The 13,995-nt window shown below is 43.4% G+C and overlaps 1 protein-coding gene across 2 annotated transcripts in view; it reads right to left on the bottom strand.

Moving 5' to 3' along the window:
* Positions 1-13,600, bottom strand: part of SLC39A8 (solute carrier family 39 member 8) — a 70,016-nt gene extending 56,416 nt beyond the window's left edge. Inside the window, exons 1-2 of one of the 2 annotated variants that reach the window (XM_021680423.1) lie at positions 13,537-13,600; positions 12,628-13,105 (exon numbers count right to left, since the gene is read on the bottom strand). In XM_021680423.1, the coding sequence (XP_021536098.1) occupies positions 12,628-12,846 (219 nt within the window). In that variant the 5' untranslated portion in view covers positions 12,847-13,105; positions 13,537-13,600. Of the gene's footprint in view, positions 1-12,627; positions 13,106-13,355; positions 13,517-13,536 lie in introns of those variants that run through there. The other variant, XM_021680424.1, reaches the window with a different exon arrangement.
* Between the last annotated feature and the right edge of the window lie 395 nt (positions 13,601-13,995).

Raw genomic sequence — 13,995 nt, 5'->3', positions numbered from 1 at the left:
AAAAAGTTTTAATAAGTCTTGTATTTTACCTTCACTGTGACTTTGCACACCCCATGCCCCCCACCTAGAATGCTGATGTATCTCCTCTCAAAGTACCCAACTCCGATGTGTGCTAACATTTGGGCCCCGCCTCCTCTGCTTAATACTGCTATGCTCACTAGACTACTATGCCCACAGTATTTTTGGCATTCAACTGTGTGCTTCCTTGTATTATCATCCATTCGTGAAAATGGGTATCTCTTTAATAAGATCACATGAAGATCTAGAAAGGATGTGTGTGTTCTTTTTATATCTTCTTCAACCCCTACCAAGGCTTTGGACATGTAAGATGCTCAATGTATAACAATCATTAATTTGCCAGATTAAGGAAAGTAAGGGTGGATGAAAAAAATTAGAAACTAGCACACAGGGTGCCTGGGTGGCTCAGTCGGTTGAGCTTCCGCCTTCGGTTCAGGTCATGATCCCAGGGTCCTGGGATTGAGCCCCACGTCAGGCTCCCTACTCACTGGGGGGCTTGTTTCTCCCTCTGCCCCTCCTCCCACTCATTCTCTCAATATCTCTCTCTCTCTCAAATAAATAAAATCTTAAAAAAAAAAAGAAAGAAAGAAACTAGCACACAGTACCTGAGTATAATTCTGAGAAATACAACTGGATAACCTGAGAGTCATTTACCTCTGAAGAACCAAATTTTCCAAACACTTGTTTCTCTGCTCATGCCAGGAAACTTGCCCAGAACCAGCTCGATGTGGCCCTAATACTACAAATAAGCTATACTGACAGCAACATTTCCACTTGCCTTAGAAATTAGAATTATAAGCTATGGAGAAAATCCAAGTCTAAATGAGAAAAAAAAAAATCTGACAAAATTCACAAATTAGAAGGAATAAAAACTATTATTTCCTTCTACTTCAATGATATACAGGTTGTATTTTAACATACTATTTCCTTTATACTATTTTAAAAATTTGTCTGCAACAAATAAAGGAATAGCTGGTTTACCTTGAATTAAGTGAGACATCTAGGCTGACTTAGAAAGTTACATTAGTATAAAATTTAGTGTTGAAAGGTGGAAGTTTTCATTCATTCGACAGATATTTCCTGAATACCTACTAAATGCCGGATACTATGCTAGTTACACAAATAGAGAAAGTGATTGAAATGCACCCAGCCCCTAAGCTCCCAAATCTTAGAGACTATTACAGGTTTGGATAGAAATATAAGTAACTACAGGATGGGCTGATAAGGGCTAGGGTGGGATCCCTTAATGAGAAGAAAGGATAATTAACCCACCCTAAAGTTATGGGACTGTCAGAGGTTACCAGGAGAAAACAGTATCTAAGCTGAGATGTAAAGGAAAAAGGAAAAACAAGGTTGGAGAAATATGGGGGTAGGAATACTACTGCAGGGCCTTAAGTATCAGACAAGGTGTTTAGATTTTATTCTAACAGTAATGAGAAGCCATTTGAGGATGGTGCAATGATCAGATCTGCATATGAAAGATTAAGTCTGGTGGCAACGCAGAGCACAGAGTGGGGCACAGAGAGGGTCACAGAGAGGGGCACAGAGTGGGGCACAGAACGGGGCACAGAGAAAGGCACGGGGCAAGACTGGGGGCGGCAGCAGCCACATGGCAGACATTTATTGAGCACTTAGTGCATGCCAGGCACATGACAAAATGGCAAGATACAATCACTCATTTAATCTCCACAACAATCCCATCAAGCAGGTAAAATTACCCCCATTAGACAAGAGAGAACCCTGGAGTTTAGAGAGATTGAGTCAGAAATATGTTGACGTTCCAGTGACAGGACAGACTGAGGTTGTGCAGAGAGAGTGTGTAAAATCACAGGGAAGAGGACTTGAGACAGAACCCTGAGGAACATCAGTAGGTAAAGAATGAGCAAAGGACACTGAAATGGAAAAGAAGCAGAGAGGTAAGAAAATCAAGGCACACGCAGTTGCTGGCAAAGAAAGAGTGTTTCCAGTAGGATGTGCTCCACACCACCAATAGAGAGAGGTAAGGCCTGAGAAGCGTCCATTGTGTTTAGCAATAAGAAGGTTCTGGGTAAGGTTCTGTGGGATAATTTCATGAAATTATGGTCATGATGGTCAGAGCCAGACCAAGCCAGGCCACAATGTGCTGTGGAGGGACGGAAAGGTGCGGAAATGGAATGGAAAGTCATATATTTCCACTGTCCAGTTATATTATACAGAAAGCGGGGCACAAAGACCACAGCATGTTCAGGGGATTTCACAGCACAGGGGCCCCACTAACAGAGCCTCTGCCCCAAACCATGAGAAGAAATGGGCATTCGAACTTGGAACGTCTGTTCTCCCAGACCAATTTGGACACTTGGTGACTTCTGCCAAATGACTTATTTGTGTCTCAGTTTCTGGGGAAACTGATATGTCTTCATTCTCTCACAGTACCGTTTTGGGTATCAAATGCCAGTAATCAAGAAATAACATTGTAAGGTTGGAAAATGGCTGCGAAGGAACTAACATCAGGTTTTAGAGCTAACTCTGGCTCCTGCAGAGACAACTTCAGCAGGGGAAAAAAATAATACCTTTTTTCTCGTTTTACTGAAACAAGAGTAATATCAGCAGAGAATACCTTCCTACTTCAAATGATTATACAGGTCCAAGTGGCTACAAGAAGCTCCCATCAGGTCTACCCTGACATCCAGGCACATGGATGACAGTAGGGGGCACTTGGATTTTTGGAAAATCAACCAGCCCCTCCTTGGGATGATATTCTTCAGCCTGAGGAACAAAAGGGGAAGGTCCTACTCAGAATATTTCCTTAACTGAAAAAAAAGGAGGAGGGCGCCTGGGTGGCTCAGTCGGTTAAGTGCCCGACTCTCACCAGCTCAGGTCGTGATCTCAGGGTCGTGAGATGGAGCCCAACTTAAGATTCTCTCTCTCCCTCTCCCTCTGCCCCTCCCCCTCCTCTTCCCTCTCTCTAAAAAAAAATAATAATAATTAATTAAAAAAATAATATTTCCTTAACTGGCATTCATCCCAAGATTAGGAATAGAGCCAATGTCTAGCTTTTCTTATCAAGGTGTGTAGGTGAAGTAAGCAAAGAATATCCCTAAATTCTGAGATCCCTGATCCTAAAGAGAACCATAGAGCATGATGACTTGATATACAAACTCAATCAGCTGGTATCATCAATAGCATGCATTCCTTAATAAAAGAGACTGTGTTTTCTTGCACACGTGCTCAATATGTATATAAAGCAGGATCAATCTGTGACCCAACTCAGAATTGGCCTACTGATTTTACCACTCGCATTCCCTTTCATCTGAAGTCTGGGCTACCTTTCATCTCTCACTTATTCCAGTGAGACCAAAGCAGCCCCTGTTCTCTTACCTGCTTTCAACTAAAAAGGCCAGCTAGACGTGAAGGGCCCTGGATTCTGTCAGCTTATAAAACCCATACAGAGACCCTGAAGTAAATCTAAACTTCAAACCACAAGTGCATGAATTTCTAGAAATAGAACATCGACTCCCAACCATTCACATTTCAGGAGTGATGTAAATTTTGGACAAGGGTAATAAAATATAGCCAACTCCTAAATGTAACCTCAGAAGTAATCTGGAGGAGAGGAAATGTCCATAATTTCAATGCATGCTGAAATACTCAATATCATCTCATTAGCCTATACACCTAAGTTTTACATTTTTAGGAATTTATCGGGAGTGTTTGATCAAAGGGAAGCCGAGGCAAAAGGTAAAAGACTCTAGAGGTGAGAGCTGTCATGGAAACTAACACTGAAACCAAAGTCAATGGACTGACGTGTTTCTCACTGAACTTTTCATTTCTTTAATCCTTGCTGTCCTTTTATAGCAGTGTTTTCCTCTGTAAGTTGACTGACCCTGGGGTACTCAGGCCTCCAGTGAAAGAGAATTTTGTTAAGAACAGTATATCTATATCAAGTAACACAGTATTATAATAACTATGCATTGAGCATATATTTGAGCCAGGCAATATGTGTTTTACATATATTGTCTTACTTGTTATTTATTATTTGAAGTAATATAGGCAATGAAGAAAAATCTTATTTGAATTACTACATGTAAGGCAGTAAATATATAAGTGCCTGAAATATAGTGGTTGCTCAGTAAATGTTATTATTGTTCTTATTTTTTAGTTCAAACAACCATGCTATGAGTAAGGTTCATTTTTTTCAGTTCACAGATTTAAAAACTAAGGATTAAGGAAGTTAAGTGGCTTGCCTGTGATTCCCCAGCTAATAAGTGACAGAATTAGAATTTCAGCCCGGGTCTGTTTGATTCCAGAGGCCAAATTGTTAACCATTATGTTGTATTCTCTACTATAGTTAGAGATCTAAGGAGCTCACCAAATAAATCGATGACAACTCTGGATTATTTTTGAGCTAGGTTCATGGAACTAAAGCCTTAGAGGCCTTATCAATGCACACTTGTTTTTGTTCTCTAGCCATTCAGTTAGTTATGAAACTGTCAAGGTATTAAATATTTGGACTTGGAAAGCATACTACTACTTTTCAGGTTAACACCTTTGATCTAGATTCACAAATTTTTGTTTTTGCTCTCCTTAAACTCCAGGCCAAGAAAAACAACAGAGGATCTTTGGAAGGAGACAGAAACCAACTGAAACAAGGCTCCATTCTGGAGATTTTCTATGCTCCCAAATCCCATCATCACAAAGGTAACTCAATGATAGTTTCATTTCTTTATAAAATAAATCTCAAGACCTGGTGAACCCATTTGGCTCCTGAAATAGACAACTGGGAATAGTTTGAGAATAAACTAATCAGTTTCAATTACAAGCAGGAACCTACTGTTATCTGGAGTTGGGGATGGGAAAACTCTCTGAAAACTACAGTTTCTTAGGTGGTCTAGAGTTCAGTAACATTCTTTTTTTTTTTTTTTTAATAAATTGCATGGTAAATGATCCTAATATTAACTGTTTACACCTAGCAATATGGACAATCCCTTGAGGAAATGCCACTCTGAATGTAAGTAACTTGCAGACTCTTATTACCAACCACATTAAGCTGCCTTCATAAAGGGGTTGCTTTTCTTTTCCCTGAGGAATATCAATCCCTCTCAACTTCAGGCCTCATTTTCCATTCCTATTTATAGTCCTATTTTTCTCCCCCAACCCCTACTACCACCAAAAGAAATGGATAACTTAGAGGATTCAAATGTACATTAAATTTAAAAGAAAAAAAAAAAACCTTAAACTACAGTCATAGTTGAAAAGCAATGGGTTTTTATGATGGGTAAATGAAGTCCCCGCCTCTCAGCATCTCCCAGGATGGGTCTCATCGGGAAACAGGAATATGGCATGACTCCTGGAAAGCATAAAACCTGCAAGGCTCCCACCCAGCTACTCTACTCTGCACATCCCTCGTGAGGAATAAGATCTATCCCCGTTAAGGAAGAACGTTTTTACCTCTGCCCTTTCCTGTTCATGTGTGTGAGAGCTCAAGCTCCCTCACAGCATAGACCTGCCCCTGGTCAGAGCTAGGAATTCCGCTCACCGCCTCTTCCCTCATTGCTTCCTTCATGCTATCACTAGTGTTCATATGTTGGTGAGTCACAGCCAGCCTAATGCTATCTCTCACCATATTTGCCCCAGGGATTACTTAGCTACACAGTTTTGCCTTGCACGCCTCTCACAAGTCTCCATCTTATTTCTTATTTCGATTCGAAGCTCTCTGAGGAAAAGGACCCATTATCACCACTGTGGTTTCTATAGTCTTGCCACAGTTCCCTTCCTGTGACCAAGCAATGGATAAGCTGATTGTGATCAATGGTGAGTGACTTCTATTCATAGTTCAAAATCTGAAGGAACAGTTGCCCAAGCTAAAGAGAGCATGATTTTCAAGACTATAATTTAAAACATCCACTACGGCATTGTGTTTAGGATTGCCTGAGGCCCTACCACTTACTGTGTTACACTGGTTAAGTTAATTAACCTTTCTGTACCACATTTTTCTCATGTGTAAAATGAAGATAATAATGGTGCCATTATCATAGGATTGTTGTGAGGATGAAATGTGATAATACAAATAAATCGGTTAAAAGATATGGCACATAGTAAAAGACCAATAAATTCTGAGATACCGTTATTTATGATATGTACAAATGGGTGCATGAGACTCTTCGGGTAGTTAGACATGGAAAGAATTAAGCGCATTTTCCCATACGCATCCCAGTCACACCTTGTGGGAAACAGAAAGCCGCAACAACAGTGGTGCATGTTCGCTCCGCCTCCGAGATCTCTGAGAAAACTCGAGATTGCAGGGTTAAAAATAACCCGAAAGAGGGGCGCCTGGGTGGCTCAGTTGGTTAAGCGACTGCCTTCGGCTCAGGTCATGATCCTGGAGTCCCGCATCGGGCTCCCTGCTCAGCGGGGAGTCTGCTTCTCCCTCTGACCTTCCCCCCTCTCATGTGCTCTCTTTCTCTCTCTCAAATAAATGAATAAAATCTTTAAAAATAAAAAAATAAAAAAATAAATAACCCGAAAGGATCAGAGTGAAATGCCCTTGGGACGTGTGTGGTCAGTTCTGAAGTACGCAGCAGAAGATGTCTTGTAGATAGGAAGCCAGCTGTAAACAGCACACTGGGCACTCCCCTCTGTTCCTTTATTCTGTTTTAAAGATTCTTACGTGCTTGACTAATCCTGTATACAGGGAGGAATGTGCCTTACTACGCCCCTGCTGTAAACCATTATAGATCCATATCGCTGTAGAAGGTATATAAGAGTATGGAGAATAAACCTCGGCACCTCGGGCCGCTCGCTCGGGGTCCCCTGTGCCTCGTTCTACTGTCGCCTCTTTTTCTCAGTTCCTTCGCTGCCCCAGGTCCCCGACTCTCTGAGGTCAACAATACCTGGCATGGAGGCAAACTAAGCTCTGACATCATAGTCAAATGAATTATGAGCGTCCTTCATTTTCCCAAAACCTCTTGGAAACAATGATCTAACTGTACACCATCAACTAAAATGAGAATGATATAATAGATGAGAATAGATACATTGTCTTGAAGGAAAAGCAACCAGAGACCTAAATGCAGCCTCGCCCTCTGTCCTGCCCTTCTGTCTCTCCCTTCATCTCTCACCTGAACAAGCAGGCTGGAAGGCATTCCTAGAAGATTTACCCCCACCATTTCTCAGAACATAAAGGTCAAAAGAAAACCCCCCTCCGTCCACGTCAGGGGTTCCCACAGCCTCCCTCATCTAACCCACCACTACCCCCACCCCAGGAAAAAGTACAATAGAGAACAACAAACTATGCACACAACACATATGTAATGAACACACACGCACACACACACACCCCTTCTGTTGGCTACACACTGCTAACCTGGCCATCCGGTGAAGTAAAAAGCCAAGAGTTACCTCACTGCCTCTCCCTCTGGCATCATTAGGCTGGAAGCAATGAAGGAAAAGATTTAACAAGAGTCAAATGACACTATAGGCAAAAGATAGAAGTAGAAGGTATTTATTGGGGGAGGGGAGCTTTTTTGCCTGCTCTTCTACAAGAAGCAGCGCCTTTATGCTACCTCCTGACTGTCTCCAGGCTCAAGCAATCATTACATCAGCAAACCACTGCAGTCTCCTCCTTCGTTCCATCTAGACCCAGCCCAACACATTCCACACTCTCATGCAGATGAATTTTCTGAAAACACAAGGCGGATCCCTATTCCACTTTCATTTGCAATTCTTTAATTAGACATATCATGTTATTGTGCATTATTATAGTTATGTGTGCATATGTCATACCTCCCTCAATAAACTGTAATGCCATGGGAGAACCCAAACTATATTACTCGTATTAAACAATCTTCACTCATTCATTCAAAACATGCATAAAATATGTGTTATGTACCAGGCACTATACTAGCCCCTAGAGATGAGTCAGGTCATTCCCTTCAATGTGTTTAAAATCATATGTGTAGGGGCGCCTGGGTGGCTCAGATGGTTAAGCATCTGCCTTCAGCTCAGGTCATGATCCCAGGGTCCTGGGATCGAGCCCCACATCGGGCTCCTGGCTCAGCGGGGAGCCTGCTTCTCCCTCTCCCTCTGCCTCTCCCCTGCTCATGCTCTCTCTCTGTATCTCTGTGTCTCAAATGAATAAATAAAATCTTTAAAAAAAAAAATCATATGTGTATATGTCGGTTGTGGGGGCCGGGTGGGGAGAGCCATATAAACAGAAGATTGTAATGCATGGAATTATTTACATTGTATAATATTATGATATAATTGCAATATATAATATATTACTATCGCATAGGCACCAATTAACATAAGATCACATAGAAGGGGCTCCTACTAGGGACGCCTGGTGGCTCAGTCATTAAACATCTATCTGCCTTTGGCTCAGGTCATGATCCCAGGGTCCTGGGATGGAGCCCCGCATCGGGCTCCCTGCTCCGCGGGAAGCCTGCTTCTCCCTCTTCCACTCCCCCTGCTTGTGTTCCCTCTCTCACTGCGTCTCTCTCTGTCAAATAAATAATTAAATCTTTAAAAAAAGAAAAAAAGAAGAGGCTCCTACTAAACCCTTGGGCAGATCAAGAAAGGCTTCTCAGAAGAAATAACATCTAAACTGATAGCTGAAGCATCAGCAGATACACAGGGAGAACCAGGAACTATGGGCAGTCCATTAAGACATAGTAGTGGCAAAGAAGAAGGCTTGAGAAATATACAGGAACCAGATCATAAAAGGGCTTAAGCCACATTAAAGAGTTTGAAGTTTATCCTGAAGGAGTTGAATTGTTTTAGTAAGAGGAGTGATATGATCAGATTTCTACTTTAAAAATGACCACTTTAATTAGAGTATAGTAGTCATTCAAAGTATTTGTTGAACACACGACTAGTTAAGTGTAAGTAGCGTAATAAAAAAATACTTCAGGAATTCAAAAGAAAGAGAAATCAGTGAATCGGTGCTGGCTGTGATACCCCAAAAAAGTTTTATGGAGGAGTTTAACTCGTCTTTCAAAAAAGTACGATTTTGATAGGGTAATTCAAGGAAAAGCACTTTCTAGTTGGAAACAGGAAAGGTACAAGGAAGATAATGAGCTAGGAAGTGTCTGTGCCAAAGTTTCAGGTGAATTCACAGAAGAGCAAATAGTTTAGTTTAGTGAGTGCTAGGTCTGGAGAGATAGGTTGGCATCTCAGGGTCAGCCTTGAGGGATGGGGGGCCTTGAATGCCGATCTCAGGATTTAAACTTCACCAGCAAAGAGACTGCCAGCTCCTGGCTGAGTTTTGAAAGGAGAGAGGCATACTCCAAGTGTTGTGTTAGGAAGATTGAATATGAATTGGAAGAGGTTTAAACACAAGGTCCAGGTAACGAGATGTAGGAATGTAAAAGGAAAAACAATGTGCTGCAAGATACATATCAAAAAAAAAAAAAGAGTTAGAAGTAAAAGCATAGGGTTGGGTGATGGGTGAAACAAAGGTCACCTCACATGCCAACCTCCTACATCTCCAGCACCCCTACTAATTTCCCTGGTAGGCTGATTTATCTGAACAGACGAATCTCCTGCAGCTTTGTGTTATCATCTGGATGATGAGAGTCTTCTCTTTTATGAAGCTGTTTAACCAGTGTCTACACCTAAGAACTAGGAGGTAAGGTTTTTTTGAAAAGAAAATGAAGAGAAAAGAATATTTGGAGAATGAGAGAAGACGATCGGAACAAACAAAAGGTAACACTGAGGCCATTCTTAAGTCCCCTAAATCAGTCACCCATGGTATTCATTCAGTTGGGGCACCACTGTTTATTGCAGGAACCCCCTGAGATAGATCAGACTTACACCCAGTCCTGGGACCCCAGAGACTGAATTAGCTCAAAGAGTTCCCTCCTCTCATTGTTGGGGTCACCTCCTCTACCCACTCTTTGTAACCTCAGTAACCACAAGAAGCAGAAGGATAAACTCAATTGTTCTGTTGTCTCCTGTTTGAACTCGGGTCACTCTGGTCTCCCAAAGCGACAACTTAATTTAATAGTACTTACGGATACTGAAAAAAAATATTAGAAACCCCCTTCAAAAATTGTCTAACAAACTTCCAGGGTACAGTAGTCTATTACTTAAGAAAAGCTGACCTAAGAAACATCACAGCCCTCATCCAAAGGAACAATGTCATTTACAAACAGATCTCTTAGAAGAGTCAATAAATCCCTGGCTCATCAAAATAAATTCTATTTTCTCAGCCTTTTTCAAAGTCAGAAAGTCAGGCTTCTCACAAGAGGCCCATGTATTATTTATTCTACTTTACGGCAGGTGGGGAAACTGAAGTTGCATTCTTTAAGATAGAGATATTAAGGGGCGCCTGGGTGGCTCAGTTGGCCAAGCGTCTGACTCTTGGTTTCGGCTCAGATCCTGATCTCAGGATGGTGAGATCAAGCTCCTTGGCAGGCTCGGCACTCAGCAATGGCTCTGCTTGGGATTCTTTCTCTCCCTCTATCCCTCCCACTCATGTATGCTGCCCTCGCTCTCTCTCTCTCTCAAATAAATAAGTAAATCTTTAAAAAAAAACAATAGGGATATTAATGGCTCTAAATTTTGTTCCAAACTGGATGGTGTCTTGCTATAACAGATATGAATGCCAGCTAATTAGCAGATTCTCTGCAATGGCATTTCATTTGTCACTGTTTAACTGATGACTATTGTTTTCTTTAGCACTTTTTAGTTGATGTTTGTTAGGCCTGATTACATGATAAAATTTCCTCAGCTTCCCTTTGTTTCCAAAGTAATTATAGGCTTCTTCCTCTCTCTTTTTGATGCCCACAGACGCCATAATGAAGGCAGTTAAATATGCAAAATGAGAATAAGAAACAAGGTGTCAACATGCATATAATTTACTTTTGAGGCATCCGACTTACTCATAAACTAGGGATCATATTGCTAATAAAATTATCCGATTTTCCAAAAAAATTTGGACATATTTTCCAGTGTCTTCGCCAACAGATGGTTCAGGGGTCTTTTGCCACTTTATAATTCATCTACACCTCTCCAGACATGACAAGATAAGGAGATAATGTAAGTGAAAACAATGTGTGGGCCACAGATATGCAGCTGCAAGCAAAATCCCCACACTTCTTTCCAAGCATATGACCGCCCCTACTCCTACCTAGAACACTTTAGTCAGCTATCTCCCCTAATTGAAAAGAGACTGCAACTAGACAGAAAGTACTTAGGAAGGTGTTTGCTTTATTTTCTAAAATAGCTATATACTATGGGGGCATTTCAGTTACCCAACATAGAAGTTCTCAGACTTTAAACCAAAGGTAATATCATGCCAGAACGGTCACTATACATAATTTACCAAAGAACATATATAAGCAGACCACAAAACACTTCCAGATCAAAGGCAGTTCACTTTCTGAAACCCCCATGGCATCAGAAAGCCCTACTTCTTCCCGAGTATTGTATGTTTTAATTGAGGTAAGCTATTTGTAATAAAAAAAAAAAATGCCAACCTATCTGTAATTTTATTAGCAAGGATTTTACCTGATTAAAGTTTCCTTATCTGGCATCTAAGATTAGATACGTTGGGAAATGCTAAATTCCTGAGTGGAGAATACATAGTATGCAGTATTTCCCAAACATCTCAGAACACAAACACTTTTTCTAACACAAACTAACATTGCCCAGAAGTGGCAAACACTATGCAAAATACTGCATACTGCTGCTCATCATCAGTTGTCACTGGAACAAGAGCAGAAGGAAAAAAAAAAAAATCAAAGCGTTGAGTTAACTGAATTTTTAGAAGTGGGGAGGAGTTCTGGGGAGGATGCTAAAAGCACACTTTGCCTACCTCACAGTTTTAAGAAATACTCAATCACAGAACATTTATTATGGAGGTGACTAGGAATCTATAACGGCATCTTTTTTTTTTTTTTTTTGAAACTTACTAACAGGTATGATCTTAAAATTCTCCCAGGTAGCTCATGGCTGTCTTTAAATCCTAGGCATTACCAAATGTCTGGCTAATACTGTGTATACATACTGAGAAATATATTTTTATTTTGAATGAAAATTAGAATCAAACACTTGACCTGACAAATGACTAAAAACTAAGACTCTAAACCCAGTCTGGGCATCAGCTGGGTATGTGATCTTGGTCAAGGCCTCCTTGGTTTCCCGATGTCTGTACAATAGACCCTTCAGCTCTGTAAGCCTCATGAAACCCACCTAGGAAAGACACCTACAGCAGTTCTTACCCCTCAAGCAACAGTTGATGAGGGTGGCATGTGAGCCACTATCTTTGCTGGGAAGATTTAAGTACACCGTTCCAATCTAAAAAGCATCTCATAAGGTGCTTCCAGCCCTCAACTACTTCATAAACTGTTCTGTAAAATTTTATAACCACAGGCGTCTGCCCTCTCCGCTCATCAGGAGTAAAACTGCAACATCTGGCTCCCTCAACAACACCAGCCCTTTGTAAAACCCTGGTAAAAGAAAGTCCAGGGCGGTGCGAATCAAGGGCCACCGATCAGTTACCGCCTCACACTTGAAAAATGCCCCGATAGTCTTCCTCCCTCACTTTTCCCAAATAAATAGCGTTCTTATACAAATGAAAGTCCACGGCCCCGAGAGGCTGGAAGGGCCGCGGGGGCCCGGCCGTACCTGATTGAAGTGCAGCTGCCCAGGCTCGGCGACACCCTCCTCGGGGGCGGCTCCCAGCTGCTCCAGCAGGCGCGCGAGCTGCGCCGCCGACAGGCTCCGATTCGCGCCGAACACGCTCAGCACATCCTCGCTAAAGGCGAGCCCGGGCCCCACCGCCGTGCCTCCGATGCCCGCGGCCGCCAGCAATAGGAGCCCAGCCACCGCCCGGCCCGGGGCCATCCCGGCCGGGGCTGCTTCTCGAGGGCCTGAAACGGGCTGGAGCGCCCCGGGACGCTCTGGGCGCACGGGCGTCGGTGCCCAAGGGCGCGCGGATCAGGCGTCACCGGCGCGGGTCCGAGTCAGCCGTGACTGGGGCGCCCGTGGTCCTCCGCCGCCTTCGGAAGAGCAGCAGCCCGCGACCTGCGGGGCATTGAAGTGGAGGTGCAGCGGGGGGGTGGGGAGCGATAAGCAGAGTGGGCCCCCGGGCCTCCTGGAGAGCCTAAGATAAAGAGGACAAAGGGGGACAGAGATAAAGGCCAGCGGGCCACCCGCCGGCCAGCCCCGGGAGCACTGCCTTGCCCGAGCCCTCGAACGCCCGGCCGGACCGGGGGCCAACTGCCCTGGAGCCGGGTTTGCAAATGTCCCAGGATTTGCATAGTGTGGTGACACACGCTCCTCCCGGATATAAAGCCCCAAACCAAACAATTTCTTTAGGAAGAACTAAAACCACTCTCACTATAGAACCCCACCTCTTCTTCCTGTCTTGCTGCTAAATTCCCTCAGAGCAAACTCAGACGGGGTGAGACAAGGCAGTCCCCAAGGAGCTGCAGGAAATAGCTCTTTCGGAGTCCTGGACTTTGCGTCTAAACGGGACCTCCCTCTCCCAGATCTCTTTGCTGGGCTTGGCAAACTAGCCTGCTAACCTCTCACCTCGCCTGTCTCTTTCTGCTTCTGCGTCTCTGTGTGTGTCCACGTGAGTCTCAGTCTCTCTCTTTCTCTCTGTCTCTCTCTGTCTCTCTCTCAACACTATCTGGCAAGTCCGCTCGGAAACTCCGAGCTTGGGCCCTATCCCCTTTACAGATAAGAGGCGGGCCCTGTCCCCGCCTCTCTGGCACGTGGTCACACGCACTCCCCCAGCCTGAACTCCCGCTCTCGTCCACGCCGGGGCGCAGAGCCGCCGGCGTTGCGCATTCCTCCCCCGACCTGGCTCTCCACCCTCACCCTGGGGGGTTACCTGAATGCCACATCTGTGTCGGTGTCCCCAGCCTCCTTTCTGGTCTCGGTGGTCTCTTTGTTACCTTGCTGAAACCAACTTCCTGGAATAGAGTCTGGAGCCCCATGCATTGTCTAAGAGATTAGCAGGAATTGGCTTTTTTGTAGTACTTCGTA

This window comes from Neomonachus schauinslandi, chromosome 2 (genome assembly GCF_002201575.2).
Source record: "Neomonachus schauinslandi chromosome 2, ASM220157v2, whole genome shotgun sequence".
NCBI lineage: Eukaryota > Metazoa > Chordata > Mammalia > Carnivora > Phocidae > Neomonachus > Neomonachus schauinslandi.
This window is presented reverse-complemented; position numbering and strand designations above follow the sequence as displayed.